The following is a 20,400-nucleotide window of genomic DNA, read 5'->3' as shown; positions in this document are numbered from 1 at the left end:
CATTCCCATGAAAGTTCTTTCTTAGCATCCCCATGACAGCTAAATTTTGTTTTATTGACGGTATGGTAGCGTATATCATGGTAGCTCAACCTATATTTCAAGATTTAATGACAGAATTTGGTGATCAAATTATTATGAACAGACAATTACTGAACTTGATCATGAATCTCCATATTATTGATCTAAGAAACCTTGTACCAAACTGCAGCTTAAACATTTGTTTGACTGAAACATATTCGAGAAACACAAACCGCCAGACAAGCTTACAACACATTCATAATGCGATTCGCTTTGCTTCTGTTCTATTTGGTTGATGGTGGTGAATCTGGGTTCCTTTGCTTTGGTTTAAGAAATGGATCCTGCAAATTCCAAATATATTGCACGATGTTAGAATGTGTATGGTGCTACCCTGTCATGAAATGAGCTCTGGTTTGAAAAACTAGCAGTTTATGAAATAATCCAGCTAAAGTAATTAGTTCGAGAAAAACAAGTATAGCAGGCAGGCATATTTCCCACCGCACTTCCACAGTTAAGCAGCAAAGAAACTCAACTAATTTCTTTAGTGGTTAACAAATACGAAAGAAAAGCGTTTTTTTGAAAGGAAGGTAAACAGAGACAGGACACACCCTTAGGTGATTTTAACAAAACATGCTAACCCATGTATTCACCGCACACACCCTTTAACCCATATATTCACCTTAAGACACAGCCAGCCAATGTGGGATTTGAAGACCAAGCCAAGAAAGTGGGAAGATAATAACTATCCTTTCAATGCAATGCTGCACCAACGAATATTTACAAAGTGTTTCCATGGAAGTACAGAACACCTAATGTCCCTTGACTTACCAGGTTGAGAGGCTACAACTTCATGGCCAAACACCTGGTGAAATTGTTGTATTTCCCCCCTTTCCCTCATTTGTCCCAGGTCTAACAATAAAAACCTCTCCCCAGTACGTACTAACATTTAATATAATTTGATAGTATGCTCGGTTGAGCGAATTTCAGCTTCCAATGGTTCCAAACATCAAATCCGACATTGATTACTTTCAAATTTAACTTGAAAGTCTTATCCTTTATTCACAACTACATAAAACAAATCAAATTTTTATCATTATGAACAGAAACACTATCCAACAGCCATAAGGTTTATCATGAAAGATGACTCCTATAATCAGATCTAAACATGATCAATAAAAGCCTAATGCAAATCATTCCAATGGAGACATTTCAAAAGAAAAATCATTAAAAAAAAAATTCTTCTATTCACCCAAAAAAATCGAATATCAAATTCAAATAGAAAATCTAGGGTTTGAAAATCGAAGGAAAATAAAGAAAACATTACATCCTTAACGAAAAGTAAGTTGGCGGCAACCACGGCAGCGACGATCCCGCCCAAGATTGCCACTGGGCCCGTCAGGAGACTCCATTTTCTGTATATCATCTTCTCCCTCTGCGGTTTTTACTCTTTCCGGTCCTCCTCCGAATGCCGAAAGAACAAACCACTGCAATCTGCAATCACAACTTTCTTCCTTCTATGGATTGGGCTGGTTCCACTGGCTACGATGCCCATGAGTTTCGGGCCTTAATATATGGTTTTGAGATAGGTCTGGCAGTTAGCCCACGATCAAATGTTCTACTCGCCACCGTAACACTGACGAAGTGTGGCTTGTCCCCAGTCTCACCTCAAATCTTTTTTTTTTTTAAATCAAAAAATACTTAAATTTAAATTTAATAATAATTTTAATATTTAAATTCATCTTAAATTCCATTAAAAATATTATTAACTATTTATATCTATTTTAATTTCAATTATCACTACTGAAATTCATTTTAATTTTATATAATTTTAATAATTTTATAAAATATTTAAAATTTTATTAAGATTGTTATAAAATATATTATATTTAATTAATTATTTATATAAATATATTCGAATAATGAATAGGTAGTATATAAAATATTTGAGTGGTTATTATCTTTACCTTCATTGGCTAAATTACCCCATATATATATATATATATATAGAAAGAAAAAAAAAAAGGCCCAAATATTAATGAAAGTGCTCTGCCAATTACATCATTTTCATGAAAAGCTAAGAAAAAATGCCCCTGAAAATGGCAATATCTGCAGATCCAATATTCTAAAATTTAGCCAAATCTTATGCACGTAGCAGGATCATCCTTTGAGAAATTATATAATAAGTTGATATCATCATGAAATGACGATACTACCCTTTTTAATTTTTTACTCTCACAAAACAAAAGAATAAACGTCCAATTTTAACAATAAACCAAAATTTTATAGCAACATTTTCATTCAGATGACTATGACTTATAAACTTCATAAAGCTAATTAATATAATATAATATTAAAATACGATAAACTATGATATGATGATGGATATAAATTAAATTAAAGAACTCTTATATCTTGTATGATTAGTCGGTGCATGCATGCTTGAAATGGTGTGGTTTTGTGATGAAAATTCAAAAGTATCGTAAAGCAATGCATTTTATAATCATGAGTCGTGATCATTATAATATAAGAGAGAAGGCCCAAAGCAGAGGATGACTGCTTATCTACAATTTTGCATCATGTTTTCATCATGGTCCCGTCATTATTGACCAAAAATTTTGCCATGATTAATTAGTTTTGTTTTTTATTTTGCATGGTTTGCTACGTATATATGCCAACATCCTTGACCTTAGTTGTATAACATGCCAAGTGATTCATTGCCTACGTAATCATTGTTGTGTTGGAATCTTCCAAGCTTTTGCTTGCCTACTGCCTAGCTCCTCCCTTTTATTATTTTTGTAAAACTAAGTTTATATTAAATTATTATTTTTAGGATTAGACTAATTAATTATGTGTTTGTTATCTATCATTTGCCATTTATATATGGTCCCTTTTAATGCATGGATCGATGGCACCATATTTTTGAACATTTTCAATAACGTTTAAGTGATCAATTCAAAACCAAGTTGGTATATTCCAAGGTTAGCCTATTCTATACTGAAGTTTTATTAATTTATAGATCGAAAATGAAATTTATTGCTTACATTGAATGTATATGTACCAACTGCTTACGCGAGTGATTATACATATAAGAGCATTTTAAATTATAATTAATTGTAATTGAAAAACAAAATAATAATAGAAAACTTTCAAGGGTCAAAATATGTGACATTCGAATATTTTTTTTATTGCATCACGTACACCATTTCTCTTTAATTTTGAAAATCATATGGCTTGCGAATTTGCAAATAAATTTAGGGAAAATTATAATTTACTATTACCTTGTGATTTGGTGCATTTATTAGATAGGGTTTTGATGAGGTTGAGTTTGTGAAAAAAAAATATATCTTAAGCTGTAATTCATTAGTAAAGAGAAGAAATTGCATAGAAGCTGTTAAAAAAAGTTATGATAAATTATAATTTAATTCTTAAAGTCTAGTGAAATCTATAGATTAATTCATGAATTTTTAGAATCCATTTTTGTAACTCTTGACATTTAAATAAACATATAGATTTATCCATCTTTCCAATTATACATGCAATTCATCTTTAATTATATTAAAAAATATCAAAATAATAGTGTAAATTTATAATATAAATTTTATTATAAAATAGTCTCCAAAATTTATAATATTTATTATTTTATTTATAATATTATCATTTTATTTTATTAATATTCTAAATATATTATATATGTTAGAAGAAAGAATACAAGTAATGAAGAAAATGATTGTGTATTTATCTGTATCTTATTTACAGAGATATTACATCTATTTATACATGAGAATATGAGCTAATTTAGACAAAAATAATAATTACTGTAATTATGCTACACAAATCTCCTATAATCATGCTAATTGCTGTAATTATACTAACAACCTCTCCCCCCCTCAAACTTAAGGTGGTAGCACAGGTGCCAATTTGAGTTTGCTTAAAAGATCCTGAAAGCGAGCGGGAGGATACATTTTGGTGAATATATCAGCAGTTTAGCTGACAGAGGAGACAGGAATCAAATATATGATGCCATGAGCAACATGATAACGTATAAAATGACAATCAATTTCGATTTGTTTGGTACGCTCATGAAATACATTATTATGAGAAATCTGTATGGCACTTCTATTATCGCAATGAAGCATTGTAACAGAAGAATGAGTGACACCTAAATCAGTTAATAACCACCGTAACCAAAGTAATTCAGATGTAGCATCAGCAAGAGCACGATATTCAGATTCTGTGCCAGAACGTGCAACAACAGTTTGCTTTTTGCTATGCCAAGAGATAAGAGAATTACCCAAGAAGAAACAATAACCAATTGTAGAGCGACGATCTGTCAGATCACCAGCCCAATCAGCATCAGAGTGGCCAGATAATACTAGGGAGGAGGTAGCAGAAAAGTACAAACTATGAAAAAGAGTGGCTTTGATATAACGAAGGATTCGAAGTATTGCAGAGAAATGAGTTGAGCGAGGAGCAGACATAAACTGCCTGACCAGATGAACAGCATATGAAATATCAGGTCAAGTAACTGTGAGATAAACAAGACTCCCGACAAGCTGTCGATATAAAGTAGGATCATCAAGAGGAGTGCCATCAAGAGGTGTAAGTTTGCAATTGAGCTCTAATGGAGTTGATACTATTTTGTTATCAGTGATGCCTACTCGAGAAAGTAAGTCGGATGCATACTTGGCTTGAGATAGATAATAGCCATCAGAATTTTGAGAAACTTCAAGACCCAAAAAATAGCTGAGAGAACCCAGGTCTTTCATTTCAAAATGCTAATTGAGATAATATTGTAACTCTGAAATACCAGATGAATCATCTCCTATTATTATCATATCATCAACATAAAGCAACAGAAGAATAATACCACTGTCAGTTCGGCGAGTGAATAATGCAGAATCATGTGGACTAGAGAGAAAACCAAGTTGAGCAAGAGTGGAACTAAATTTGGCAAACTAGGCCCTGGGAGCTTGTTTTAATCCATATAAGGCTCGCCGAAGTTTGCAAACCTTATGAGGAGAATGATAACCAGGAGGAGGATGCATATAAACCTCTTCTGTTAAATCACCATGAAGAAAAGCATTTTTGACATCCATCTGGAAAAGTTTCCATTTGCGAACTGTAGCAATAGCTAAGAGACTACGAATAGATGTTAATCGGGCCACTGGAGCAAAAGTTTTTTCATAGTCGATGCCATACTCTTGAGTGTACCCTTTGGCTATTAAGCGAGCTTTGTAGCGTTCAATAGTTCCATCAGAACGGGTTTTGATTTTGTAAATTCATTTGCAACCAATAGGGGTCTTATTTGGTGAAAGATCAACTAAATCCCAAGTATGAGTTTTCTCTAAAGCCTGAAGTTCGTCAGTCATAGCTTGCTATCAAAGAGGGTTAGTACTTGCCTCACGATAAGAACGAGGCTCATGAAGGGTTGCAATAGTAGAGTAACAGTGAAAATCAAAAAGATAATAAGGAGTTTCTCGTACACGGGTAGAATGACGAAGAGTAGTGCTAGGAGGAGATGCAGGCGCAAGTACTGGATCAACAACTGGTGCAGATTCAACAGGGGTAGGTGTAGTTGGGCTAATATTGAGCACATCACAATCACCTAGATCAGGACTTGGAAACAACTCTTTGGAGAAGTCAGTGAAAAATAGAGAGTCAGTATTGACAGAGTGATGAAATTTGGAAAGAGAAGAGAAATTGTATTGTCCCAAAAGGTAACATAATGAGAGATGCGTAACTTAGTAGAAACAGGATCCCAATAACGATACCCTTTGTGTTCAATGCCATAACCAAGAAAACAACATAGACGAGCACAGGGTTCTAATTTGGTATGTTCATGAGGTTGTAAAAGAAAAAAAGAAACACATCCAAAAGGTTTAAAAATGGAATAGTCAGGAGGTTGTTCAAACAACTTTTCAAAAGGAGATAAATTATGAAGAACCAAGGTAGGAAGATGGTTAATAATATAAACAGCATGAAGAGCTGCTTCTCCCCAAAAATTTTTTGGACATAAGGCAGAAAGAAGAATAGTACGTACAGAATCAAGAATATGACGATGCTTGCATTCGGTTAGCCCATTCTATTGAGAGGTGTGAGGATAAGAACGTTGAACAACGGTGCCTTATTGACTAAGAAACTGAAGTAAAGAAGAATCCCAATATTCCATGGCATTGTCTATTCGAAGAATTTTAATGTCACAAGAGAACTGAGTTTTAATCATTTTTGCAAATGTGATGTAAATTTGTGATAACTCAGATTGATGTTTCAAAAAATATATCCAAGTAAACTGAGAATAATCATCAACAAATATCACAAAATAATGAAAATCATTTATTAAAGAAATAGGAGAAGGACCCCAAATATCAGAAAGAATTAAACCAAAAGGAGTGTCTGAAGTAGTATTATTATGAGAGAAAGATAATGCAGGTTATTTTGCAAGCTGACAATTTAAAAAATTAAATGACTCAAACTTAGTAGATCCTAATAATCCATGAGAAATTAAAGGTTGAATTTTCCTGGTAGAAGCATGACCAAGATGAAGATGCCATTGGTGAATGTAGGAATTAGGGATTGTAGCTGCAGACACAAATCTCTGTGGAAGATGTAAAGATGCAAGCTCAAATAATCTACCCACTCTGTGACCCTCCCCAAGAATCTGTCCCATTTGTGGATCCTGTACCTGGACAAAATGGGGAGAAAAAATAACATCTAGTCATTTTTCACATAACTGACCAACAGAAATAAGATTGAGTGCCAAATTAGGGATATAATAGGCGTCAGGGAGATGAAGATTTGAGGTAGACACATGACCAGTATGTGTGATGTTCATTTTAGTACCATTTGTAGTATGGATTGGTGGTAAGAAAGATACAAGTTTTGCAGAAGACAAGAATTTAAGATTAGTGGTCATATGATTACAACATGCAGAGTCAAAAAGCCAATAAGAATTACCCGAAGTGACAAACATGGCAGCAGAAGAATTAGAAGAGATAACCTATTTGAATAGTGCCTCAAGATCACTCATGGTGATGGCAGTAGAACTCTCAGTAGCAGCAATAGCAGTGACAGAGGAAGATCCAGGCTTTGAGACATTCTTGAATTTAGAATGCCCTCCTTTTGGTCTTGGAGGGTGTGTGGGACAATGTTCAAGAATATGACTGTAACCATGACAATATCTGCATTCTATAGTAGGACAATATGCAAAAGCATAACCAATTTGATTACAATTCTTACAGAGTTAATTGTCAGATTTTTGATGTGAGGATCAAGTAGTTGCAAGAACAGTTTCAAATTGAAGAGTTTTATCCAAACTGAGACGAGTCTCTTCAAAAATAATCTCTTAAATAGCAGTATCCAATGATGAGAGTGGATTTCGATGTAGCAGGGACGCTCGAACAACCTCATATTCTGATCGAAGAGCTATTAGAACTTGAATGAGATGAAGATGATCTTTACTGATTTTGGCCTGGGATATTTAATTCCAAATGGGTTGGACCTGGACAAGAAAATCATTCACAGATTGACCTGCTTCTTGTTTCAGATTATGAAGAGTAGTCTACAACTGATAATAGTAGGCAAGTCCAGTGGTCTGATATCGATTAGCAAAAAAATCTCAGATTTCTTTTGCAGAGTCATAATTAGCAAATTGAATGTGGATGGACGAGACAGAAGTATTGCGATATGATAATTTTTACTATTCCAATCCTTAAGACGGTCAGCAAATTTTGCATTAGTTTCATCGTTCTCTCTTGTCGGCGTAGTGATATCTCCGGTAACAATACGCCAAAGCTTGCGACCTATCAAAAAACTTTTCATTCCTTGAACCCAAAGATTATAGTTGGAACCAATGAATCAAGTGCAATAGGTTTTGAAATATCAGATTTCTCCATTGATAACAAGATTAGGAGAAAAAAAAAATGGTATAATAACAGGAATGAAAGAATGAACCAGAACAGGTTGTAGAGAGAGAAGAGAGACTCCAAAAACTAGAAATAAAAGTTTTACGGCTCTAATACTATGTTAGAAGAAAAAATATACGTAACGAAGGAAATGATTGTGTATTTATCTGTGTCTTATTTACAGAGATATTACATCTATTTATACATGAGAATATGAACTAATTTAGACAAGAATAATAATTGTTGTAATTATGCTACACAAATCTTCTATAATTATGCTAATTGCTGTAATTATGCTAACAATATATTTGAACTAAATTAAAGAATTTAATTGGAAAATCTTTTTATATTATATTATTTTATAATTAACAAAAAAAAATAAAAAAATAATGTGGACACTTTCACGTCTATATACATCCAGGTAGGAACAAATATATAGATTTATTAAAATGTATACAAATACTAATATATAGATTTTACTAAAATTTAAGGATTAAATTGAAATTTAGCCTGAAGGCGTTTAGGTAATTTTTCCTCTTTATTATCGGTGTATAAATTCAAGATAATTTTTTATCAAAAAATTAATTTCAAGACCTTACTTAAAAAATGTAAGAAGCCACATGATAACTTTTTGTAATTTTTCATAAATTTAAGTATAATCAGTAGGATTACGGCAACTTAAGAATAAATGGTCTGAATGTCAAGTTCTAAATAATTTTTTACCTAGAAAAAAGAAAACTATAACTATATATCAATGTAATAGAGATGGAGAAGGGTTAACCTATTCCACACCACAAGAAATCTAGTTCTTTTTATGGGAGTAGTTACATTTAGATACTTTTTTATATAATTTTTATTATTAAAATTTTATTTAATTATTTTAAAAATAATTTTAGAATGTATTTTCATTTGTATCAACTTATTATATAATTAAAAAAATTTACTTATATATTTTTCATCATAAATTTAAAATATAAATATATGAATTTTATTTATTTAATATATAAATTTCATTATATATTATGTATCTTAACTTTATAATAAATTTATATTTAACTTAAAAAAAAAAAAAACAGCATACAACAGCAGCAGTTGAAAAGTTTTTTTTTTTTTTCCTCAAAGGTTCATTCTAAAGATTTTTAAACGGCCGACCTTGAAGATCAAGGTTGGCAACGAAATTGGAATTTGACAACTTCTTCTAAATTGTTAATTTTAAGGAAAATTTTGCTAATACTTATAAATATTATCCAATGCGAAGAAAAATGTCATCCGAACACGAAACAAAGGCCGCTGGGTTGATAACCTAAGCCTTACGTTGGAACTGACGAAATCGCCCACCACGCGACTCACTTGGTGTATATGTGCCGCTTAAGAAGACAAAGACCGCAACCCATCTGCTATAAAATTTCCCTTTCTCCCTAGCAATAAACGTCACATTTTCCAAACTTTCCTATCATTCTTGAGCAGTTATTTTAAAATACAAAGAATATACTCCATTCAATACTCTCATACACAACCATACAAAGACATCCTCTTTTTCAATCCCCACACTTTTTTTTTTAAAAATAAATTCCTAACCTCTATATAAACAACCGCCTGTCTTCTCCTTCCATTGTAACAATTCGAGAATAATTAACCACAAAACCTTAGCTTCTTTCCATTTCAATGGCAGAACCTCAAACACAACCCACCCATGTAGCTGTTTTACCCAGTCCCGGGATGGGTCACCTCATCCCGCTTGTTGAATTAGCTAAGCGAATCGTTTCTCAACATAATGATCTCTTCATCACCTTCATTGTACCAACCGATGGTTCTCCCTCTAAGGCCCAAAAATCGGTTCTTGAATCGCTTCCTACCACAATAAGCTCCACATTTCTCCCTCCGGTTGACTTGAGTGATCTCCCTGAAGATACTAAGATAGAAACGGTAATTTCCATCACGGTGGCACGCTCGCTCCCATCTGTTAGAGATGTGTTAAAGTCTCTTGTTGAAAGCACTCGACTGGTTGCCCTGGTCGTTGATCTCTTTGGCACGGATGCATTCGATGTTGCTCAAGAATTCAGCATCTCTCCCTACATTTTCTTCCCTTCTACAGCTATGACTTTGTCTCTGTTCTTTAGGTTGCCAAAGCTGGATGAGACGGTTTCTTGCGAGTATAGTGAGCTAGAAGAACCAGTGGAAATACCCGGCTGTATACCGGTAAATGGGAAGGAATTGCTCGACCCGGTTCAAGATCGGAAGAATGATGCTTACAAGTGGCTTCTTCACCATACAAAGAGGTATAGACTAGCTGACGGTATTATGGTGAATAGCTTCGTAGACATGGAAGGAGGAGCCTCAAAGGCTTTACAAGAGGAAGAACCCGGTAAGCCACCCGTTTACCCGGTTGGTCCGCTTGTGAACATGGGTTCAAGTAGCAAGGCAGAGGAAGCAGAATGTTTGAGGTGGCTAGGCGAGCAGCCGCATGGATCTGTTCTGTACGTGTCATTTGGAAGCGGTGGGACCCTCTCTTACGATCAGATAAATGAATTGGCTTTGGGTTTAGAAATGAGCCAGCAAAGATTTTTGTGGGTTGTGAGGAGCCCAAATGACAGCGTCGCCAATGCCACATTTTTTAGTGTGCAAAGCGAAAAAGACCCTCGTGATTTCCTACCAAAAGGGTTCTTGGATAGGACGAAAGGGCGGGGTCTAGTGGTGCCATCATGGGCACCACAGGCACAAGTGTTGAGTCACGGGTCTACAGGAGGGTTCTTAACCCATTGTGGATGGAATTCCACCCTTGAAAGTGTGGTGAATGGCGTGCCACTAATCTCCTGGCCACTCTATGCTGAGCAGAAAATGAACGCTGTGATGTTAACTGAGGATATTAAGGTTGCCCTGAGGCCAAGAATTAATGATCAAAATGGCCTAATCGAAAGCAAAGAAATTGAAAGAGTAGTGAGAGGCCTAATGGAAGGCGAAGAAGGGAAGAAAGTCCGCCACAGAATGAAGGACCTAAAAGACGCAGCTGCCAGGGTTCTGAGGGAGGAAGGGTCATCTGCAAAGGCACTCTCCGGGTTGGTTCTCAAGTGGAAGAACCAGAAGTGCAAGTAGAAAATTATTACTATATATTATAGTTTTTAGTATTCTTATAACAACAGGTGACTGTAATTTCCAGCTTCTACTCCTCGTCATGCATCTAGATAAATTAAAATTGCCTTTTGTATTTAATTACTTGAAGGTTTTCCATTTTTCTGGTTACATAAAGTCCAGTCCAAATAGCTTGAATACATATTGGACATGATTTATTGAACAATCGCTATCTTTAATTGGAGAATTTTTCAATACTTCTCCTTGCGTAGGCTTATATATATTGCAATATTATGACCCATATATATTCACTTATTTATATGGCTAAATTAATGCGTGGACCCAACGACTAGGAAATTTTTGTTACATCACACAAAAGTCATCACCACTACGACTAATATTGAAGTGGGTGGCTGCCTTCGACACCACAATAAGTTCATTTTATTTGCAATTGATCAATTATTAAAAGGATATGATCTTAATGGTAAAGAAGAAAATATAGACACAAGACGAAGGTGGTGACCCCAATTAGATATCATACATCCGAATGCTTCCAAGCTTGGTGATTTTCTTGGGTCTTGTCGGTCCTTGGCTTAATCTTTGGCTATAAATTTTCAGCACTATAAGCATATGGATTTTATATGGCGCAGTGATGAAACATTGGTTATTTAATGTGACGCGCAACTTCTTTAATATATTATATCATCTGTGGTACTTATAATGGTTTTTAATTACACTAGAGTGTAACAAAGTTAAACCGGAGGAAAAATGAGTCAGAGATTGAAATTATCGTGAAAATTTGTTGTTTAATATATGTGAAGGGCAAACTTGAAAAAGTATCAAGCAAACCTTACATCATGTTTGTTTTTGAAGGGAAAATGGAAAGATGCAATGGGTTATGGTGGAAAAGAAAATCCAATTCCTTTGTTTGGTTAGACCATATAAAATATATCCAAGGAAGGATAGAATTCAGAAGATGATCCACAATTGTGTTTCCTTCCATAATAGGTGTGGATTGGTGGTGGAAAGTTCCATAAAATATGTGGACAACAAAAATTATATTTAATTATGTGTAATTAATAAGAATATTTTACTCAATTCTATCATTTTCTCTTCCTTCAACAAGTTATATGAAGAAAATAAAAATCCATGTATTTTATCTTATTCTTCTTCTATTTATTTATTTTTATCTTTTTCCTTCCCTTCTATCCTCTTCCTCCCTTCGCATTATCCATATTAATTGCCAATCAAACGCTGCCTTTGATTTACTTTTTATCTAATCATTCCAAAGAAAGGATTGAGTTTCGTGGGCCCAAAGACCGAAAGGGTGTATTCTATCTTATGTTAGTTTTCATTTATATCCTTTTTTCAGCCTTTTTCTTCCCATCCCCTATTGTCTTTCTTTCTTCTTATCAAACCACAAAAAATATAATTACCAAGTAACCAACTTAGCAATTTTTTTTTAATTTAATATATATATATATATATTCAAACTTTATTGACTTTTGATTCCAGGTGATATATATAAATAGATTCACAACTCTATTATATAATTTTTCGTTATAGAAAGGCTAACAAACTTGCTGATAAGTTAGCTAATTTAGTTGTGGAATTAGAGATGGGCATTCATGTGTTATATAGCCCCCCTTGCAAGTTCTGGAGCTATTGGATTCAGATATTAATGGTGTTATTTGGCCGTGGCATGTTCAATGAGTTTGTTATTTTTGAAGTCTCTCCCTCTTTTATATATATAAAAAAATAAAACTATTCCTGTTAAAAAAATTCTTTTCTTATTTAAAATTAATTTTAATTAAATTTTAAAATTTAAATATTAATATCATAATTTTAAAAATAATTTAAATATTATTAAATTAAAATTCTTTTGGTACATGAAAATTTCCTTGAGGTATTGTAATGTAAATTACAATTAAAAATAGCATATTGAAATGATAAAACCATATTCAAACCCCATGTAGCGAAGATATGGGAGATTTATAATTAACTAAAAAATATAATTTTTGTTTTAAGGAATTTAAAGCTAAAAAAGGTTACATTTTTTTTTCTTCTTAAATTCTTAATAAACTCTTTTAAATTATCAATAATTAATATGAAAGAGAATTTAAATAAGGGACATAAGAGAACCAATTGAATTTACTTATTAAATAATTATCATTCTAATATAGTCTAAAGTCTTAGGCATATATATTTTAACTTAAATTTAAAAAAACAAAAAAAGCGAACAAATGATTATTGAGTGAGTAGTGCTGAAACCATTTTCATAAAGTCAGAGTAAAAGCATTGGTCCCATCTGTCAAAGGGGCCAACGATGAGCCTTCGGGCTCCAACATCGATTGTGGACGTGTGTGTTGATTTATAGGCATGTACTAAGACTCCTTTCAATCAGTAATTATCTGGGTTTGAGTGTTAGTGCAGTAACTCTTTGTCATGACTCAACCTATGGGCCGGATCGGCACTAGGACCTGAGCCGGCATAAAACCTCCGAGACCCGTAGTAAGATTTATTATTCTCAAACCTATGATCAGACCCACAATTTAGGCCCAATATGCATATAAAATAATTTAAATTAAACTGTTATAATTTTATTTCGGGCCAACTTAACCCAGTAATTATCAGAAACTAAAATTAGGGGAGCCCAGCTCAACCCGGTTACATCATTTACAAACTATTTAAAACTCATAAAATTTTTTTCATTTGTTAATACAAAAACTTAAATGCCTGCAGTCCCTGACAGTATTAATGCTACTACTAGTACATGCGGAGTTCTAAATTACAAATTTAGACAATAATAATACAGTTAAATAATTTTTTTTTCATAACCTGCGAGGAAAGGAACAGGTTATTCTGAAAAATGTCTCGTAGCCTGGAAAAATAGATGAACAGGAGTGAGCGTTCGACTCAAAGAGCAAAATACTAATTTTAAGTATAATTTCTATAGCTACCTAATGCTAATGCATCATGTGAAATGAAATGCAATATTGTCATAATTTTCATACAATTCACATCATAACAGCAAAAAAGTAATTTGGAGCGCTCACACACCCAACACTGTTAAACAATACATATATGGGAGCTGATTCTTTATACAACCCTCTTAATCCAACCTCTGCCAGCGAGTGTCTCTCAAGCCGGACTTTCGCTTAATAAACAAAATGCGGGGTTCCAGCGAGTGTCTCTCAAGCCATATCTACCTCGAAGGACCAGGTCCCAGCGAGTGTCTCTCAAGCCATGTCTACCCGTCCTGTCCATATCCAATACCATACCACACGTACGCCACGCACACACATTGCTCCAAATTACCACAAACAACATTCATGGCACTTCAACAATTATGAATGCAATATAAAATGTGTCTAGTGTTTAACTACATAGATACATATTTATAAATGATGCATGGGCATACTTGAACATATAATAATATCGAAATTATAATTAAAATTAATATTTTACTCACAGTGCACTAGAGACAACTGTAGAGGTTGGGTGGAGGAAGATAGTTAACCCTGATTACCTAGATAATTTTATTGTGGATTTATTAGTGCTAATTCAAATAAAAATAAATTTAAAGAGGCAACACATCCTAATTTATGCAGAAAATTTCGCAGAGTTTCCCCTATACCTAGGACCTACCTAACCTGCAAAAAGATTCAAATAACACTTCTAAATCTCAATTTTCACAATCACATCTCATCTGTCATACCTTACCCCTCTGTAAGACATAACATGATCCCGTAGAATACCTAATGAACTACCGCACTTCATCTATCGATAACTCATTAAGTACCCTACAAGGGATTTTAAAACAATTTTCTTATTTTTGATAAGTGGTGAGTGTTTTCTAATAGGTATTTAAAACATTTAATTAAGTTTGAAAGCTAGTTGGAAATTTTGGCCCATTTTATTTTTCCGTAAATTTTATAAAAATTTTGACAGAGTTTTGTCTGTATTTTGAGAAAACAGTTCTTCAAATACCTGTAAAAAGCACTTCTAAAAAAATTTCTCTCAATCACTACTTCAATTTTCACAATCAAACTCAATCAATTTCAACAACTCTACAATCATTTCAATCAATTTTTTTCAATAATCCTCAAGGTACAGTCAATCAATTTCATACATTCATATTTTTTTAAAGATAAATAATTTATATATACATCATACAAAAATTTACATTAAGAAAATCCAAACTAAAATTTATTATGAATTTTATACAGATTTTGTACAAGTTGCTCAAGACCCATTTTCACATGTCCATACATTTCTGTGCATTACATACATCAAAATAAATATTTACAATCAGGGTATATATTATACCCGATAGCTTCAAAACAGGAAGATCCTCAATCCTCATCACCATCACGCTTCCTCTAGTCTCTATATCCATGACAAAGAATAAAAGCTATCGCTGAGTACTAGGACTCAATGGTGCACAACATACTAAAATAATCTTTATGCAAAATATAAATCACATTTATTCAAAAATTTGACTAAACATGAGCATTAAACACAAAACATGAATTATGAGATTTTAATGCAAACCAAGTTCATTTCAAAGTATCAAAACACATTTCATAAAACCCACAGTTAGATCATGCCATTCGAAACAAATAGAATCTCAATAGCCAGAGGCTAAAGAGAAATAACATCACAAGGCTAGCTAGCTTAAATATATGGATATCCATTCACATCCTCTTCTACTGGCACACCTCAACACTTCTCCAGAGAAGGAATTAAAATTCGAAACTAATTACCCTCACTAGTCGTGCTAGTGAGGTGTTCAAATATATGGTCTTGACACTGTGGTTTCAAAACTTATCTTAACAATTTGCTAAACATTGTCATTTCAAATATACACAATAACTTTTAACAATTTAAGTCAAAACATCATAACTAATGTCACAAATAAATTTTCAACAATTCAAAGCATATGTAAAATACATATTTCATTCACTTTATCAATGAATTTTAAAGCATAGTAATGTTGTGTACAAACCTCAAGCGAGTTGTCTCTTTGCCTTGACTCGGTTCCTCGGGTTATTTCCCCATATTCTTTTCAACTGAAACACACAATTTTACAGTGTTTCAGTATCATAACTTAGCATAAATCCAAAAATAAATTCAACTTCACTTTTACCTAGCTCTAACGTGTTAAATTCGACGTTCTTAAAATTTTGTGGTTCGGGTTACTATTCACTATACTATTCAAGTCAAATTGTTGAATTTCTAAGGCTTAATAGGTATGGAAATTCCAAATTTACCCACATACCACATTTTGGTCACCAAACTTGTTGGTTTTGGTCATTTTCTCAACACTCAAGTCTATTAGGCAAAATTACCAATTTTCAGTTTTGGAGTCCTAAGTTGCACTGTTCTATTGGTTACTTTACTGTTGGAATTTGGCAAAACTTTCTTCATAGAAAATGTTCCCTAATGTCTTAAGTTTATTCTCCTTTTTGAATCACCCCAATTGGAGTTTTGTAGCTCAAGTTATGGCCATTTGAACCATGGTTGCCGGATTGGACATAACCCAGAATTCTGGGTAATTTTCTGGTGCTGGCAGATTTGAGTCACCAACTTGGGGTGGCCAAATGACTTGGTTAATGGCACAATTTGGGTTTGTATTCTTCATAAAAGTTTTAGGTCTATATCTCATCTAACCACTGGTAAAATTTCAGGTCATTTAGACCTTCCTAGCTTAAGTTATGACCCAAACACGATTACTGTTCATGTGTACTGTTTATACTGCAGATTTTCAAGTTTGGTCAGTTTGTTCACTAGGTTTTGGTCACTTTTTGGGCATGATTCCTAAATAAAAATTGTGTCATTTAGTGCCTATTTTCAGTCCCAATTGGTCCCATACTAATTGGACTTGTAAAATTCCATTTTTGGTCCTTCAAAGTTGACTTTTGGTCATGGTGCATACCCAATCCGAATTTGTCTTTGATTCAAACACTTCTAACACACTTAATTAGGTCACAAATGACCATTTCTTTCCTTAAACTATGTCAAAGACATCATTTAGCACTTCTTCACATTTTTGGTCCCTAAACCCTAATGTCCAAACCCTAATTCACACTAATTTTTGCATTTACTTGATTCCATGCCTTTAACCATAGTCATTCAACTAACTAAGGTTTATATACCCATTCAAACTATTCAAATCATGCAAATCACCCTCCCCCTTATGCTGGCCTAAATTCAGTAATGGTCCCTCACAATTTTTTTCTTTTCATTATAAGTATATTTACAAGCTAAATAAGTTAAAAATGTAAGAATCAAACTCAATTTATCAAATTTGATTACTAACCTTTTTATGCAGAATTTCCTTTTCTTCAAAAGTCCTTCCTTTCTTTTTCTTTTTTTTGTCAAGCTCCTTATCTAGGTCTAACTACAAGATTTAATGTTGGAGAGTAAGGTTTTTATGGTGGAATTGAAGGTTTATGAAGCTTGACTTAAGAGCTCTAATAGAGTTTGAGAGAGAGAGCTAAGGGAGAGAGAAAACGTCTTGGAAGGGAAGAAGAAAACAATGAATTTTTTTTCCTTTCTTTTATTTATTTTGTCTTATGGAAGACCCCAAAAATCCATTTAATTTAATTTATTAATTATAGGATTTATGGCATCATGCATGATGTCATCTTCCTACACATTGTTTATTTTCTTTCTTTTTTTTTATTAGTTCTTTAATTTAATTCTCGATTTCAAAATGTTCTTTTCTCCGATTTTATTTGACAGTTAGTTCAAGAGTCAGCTCTCGGGGTCAATTGACCAAATTGCCCCTCGCCGGTTCATCTCGGTTTGCAATTAATTTCATATTTCTTCCGGCTCCCTGACCTAATTATTTGACTGGCTTAACAGTTCCTTTTCGTGATTTTCTCTTTTCCACTGTATTCATAAGGGTCCTAAGGACCGCAACGTCACATTTTACGGTTCGAAATTTGAGTTTAAAATGACTTCGCAGTCCTTCCTGAGAAAGTCACCTATCGCTGTGACTCTCGGCTCGTTTAACTTCTTATGTTCTATTTTTCTTATTTATACTTAACTAATTGGCAATTACTAATTATATGTGTTTATAGGTTATCTAGTTGTCTTAAGTGTGGTTCTAATCCCCTTAATTGTCCGGACCGACACCGATCACCGGAACAGTGAAATATACCAGGCTATGCAAATAGGGGTGTTACATCATCAACATTATATGGCCCCTCCTGTGCCCTTCAAATCAGACAATAGTCATAAACTTGAAAAATTATGTTTTAGTCCCTATAATTGATATTTTGTAAAAATCCACTCAAACAAGCTCTAAAAATTCTAAAATTTTGCCCCGCGGTCCTTAATAAAGTTATAAAGCTATCACAAAATAAATTGTAATTTTCTAATCACCCATGAATATTTTATTCAAGAATATTACTCAATTCCGTAAGTTTTCAATAGCTAACATATTCTTAATTCAACTCAATTCAATATTCATTTATTTAAACCTCTATTCTCAATATTCAACTAATCATATAAAATTTAAATATTATAATTTCAGATAATCTTATATGCTCATATGCTAAAAATCTAACTAAAATCCGTCTATATTTTTCAAAAATATTCTACAATGGCTCAAAAATTCAACAAACACCATAGAATATCTCAAAATAATTTTACTTTCATAATATATGTTTCTTATAATTTTTCTTCAATTTTTTTCTGTTTAAGAAACACTGCATTTAAGCACCACAGACTGAGAAATAATGAAAGTAATCTTACCTAAAGCTTATCTGTGTCTCAAAAATTCCAAAAATTTATGAGAAAGCCTCTGAAAGTTGAATCATCCCCAAATCTAGCCGGAGCCACCGCCAGAATCATCGCGCATGGTGATCGGCCGTCGGTCACTGGCTACATCTGGCGGATCTGATCATACCATAATGTTCATCTCCTCTTCCTGAGTCCATAAGTGGTCTCGGATCGTCGATCAAACGATCGGATCATCCTAGATCTTACGAAAAAGCTTGAAAAACCCGAAATTTCTCTCCTGCATATCTTGCTCATCCAACCACCAAATATTGCAAAATGGGTATCAAAAGAAAACTCTCGGAACAAGCTTTCCAACGCCACTTGAATCGCCTCGATTGAACGTCGGATGAAGCTGGAATCGCGACGGGAAGCCACTGCCCACTGTGCCCGTTTCTCTCTCTTCTCCCTCTCTTACCGCTGCGTTTGGCGGTGCTACCGACCTGCTGGTGGCTCGCCGGCGTCGCCTAAAGCCGCTTGGTCGTTGATCAGTGGTGGTTGACCCTCCACCGGTCGGAAAGTATAGAGAAAAGGGAGAGAAGAGATGGGGGAAAGAGAGATGCATGAGAGAGAGGGGGGGGGAGTCTGTTGGCTATTTGTTTTTTTTTTTTTTTAAATTTTGAGAACGAACCTGGATAGCCAGGTTGTCCAGATTCATTTCTAGAAAAATTTTAAATTTTAAGTTTAATTTTTTATTTTTATTTATTTTTTTTATTATTATTTTTTTGAATTGTTACATTTTTATACTTCCACTTTCATGTCAAAAAAAAGGGGCCTACGACGTCACCACAACATTATTGTCAATGGATAGCACCATTATATGTTAATTATTTTCCACCTCAAAATTGGATGAAAAAGGAAGAGTTATTTTCAAGAAAGGTGTACCTCTATTTGCAATAATTAATTATTTTAATATAAAAATAACGTGATTAAATAGAATGATATCGTCCCGTTAGTATTGACAGGAACTGCAAACTGCCTCTTCTGTATATGTGTTTGCAAATAATTACTACAAGAATTTTCTAAAGGCTGAATAATTTACTTGAATATTCATTTGATATTTTAACTATTTAAAAGTATAATTATTTATTTTTTAACTTTTATATGAAAAAGTAACTTAGCACATAAGTGTTTTATTATATTTAACACCTAAATTTTATAAAAATATAATTATTTAACTTTTATGATTAATGACTTATATTAATATTTTTTAATGACGTTGATGAAAGTAGAAAAATGCTTAGACGGCATCAATGACAATATTAAAGAAGGTTTAGATCCCTCTCAGTGATATTCAATAAAACAAGATTTTTGGGTGATCATATTAGTCATTTTTAGTGACCAATGTAAGTGAGGTAGACACCGATCAATTCTCCTCAATCCTAACTTCATTTTTATCGATGGTGCTCAATTTGATAGAATTTTTCAATGAGAGAAAAAAAAAGAACGGTAATTATAATTTATTTAATTTTATAATTATATAAACTTTAATAAAAATATTTTAATATTTTTAATCACTTAATTGAGTGTGTATTAACGTATTTTATTAATTATAATTTTAAAATTTAATAATTATATTTTTATAAAATTTATGTGTTAAATAAAATATAACAAAAAAATAAAA

General features: G+C 33.2%; 1 protein-coding gene and 1 long non-coding RNA gene across 2 annotated transcripts; one reads left to right on the top strand and one right to left on the bottom strand.

Annotated features, from left to right (window-relative positions):
• Nucleotides 1-146: 146 nt before the first annotated feature.
• LOC110645081 (uncharacterized) lies at nucleotides 147-1,694 on the bottom strand. The gene is made up of 2 exons (XR_002492935.2): nucleotides 1,343-1,694; nucleotides 147-359 (listed from the first exon to the last, which is right to left on the bottom strand). It is a non-coding gene; the product is annotated as an uncharacterized LOC110645081 (long non-coding RNA).
• Nucleotides 1,695-9,372: 7,678 nt separating this feature from the next.
• On the top strand, nucleotides 9,373-11,214 carry LOC110645084 (hydroquinone glucosyltransferase). The gene has a single exon (XM_021798107.2). It carries the CDS (start codon nucleotides 9,585-9,587, stop codon nucleotides 11,010-11,012), a length of 1,428 nt encoding a protein of 475 aa, XP_021653799.2. The 5' UTR covers nucleotides 9,373-9,584; the 3' UTR covers nucleotides 11,013-11,214.
• Nucleotides 11,215-20,400: the final 9,186 nt, after the last annotated feature.

Source organism: Hevea brasiliensis, chromosome 2 (genome assembly GCF_030052815.1).
Source record: "Hevea brasiliensis isolate MT/VB/25A 57/8 chromosome 2, ASM3005281v1, whole genome shotgun sequence".
NCBI lineage: Eukaryota > Viridiplantae > Streptophyta > Magnoliopsida > Malpighiales > Euphorbiaceae > Hevea > Hevea brasiliensis.
Note: the sequence above shows the minus strand (reverse complement) of the source record. Positions and strands in the feature narration are given on the sequence as shown.

Excerpts from the sequence above, each read along its gene's own strand:
- LOC110645084 (XM_021798107.2), top strand. The coding sequence starts at position 9,585 with ATGGCAGAACCTCAAACACAACCCACCCATGTAGCTGTTTTACCCAGT.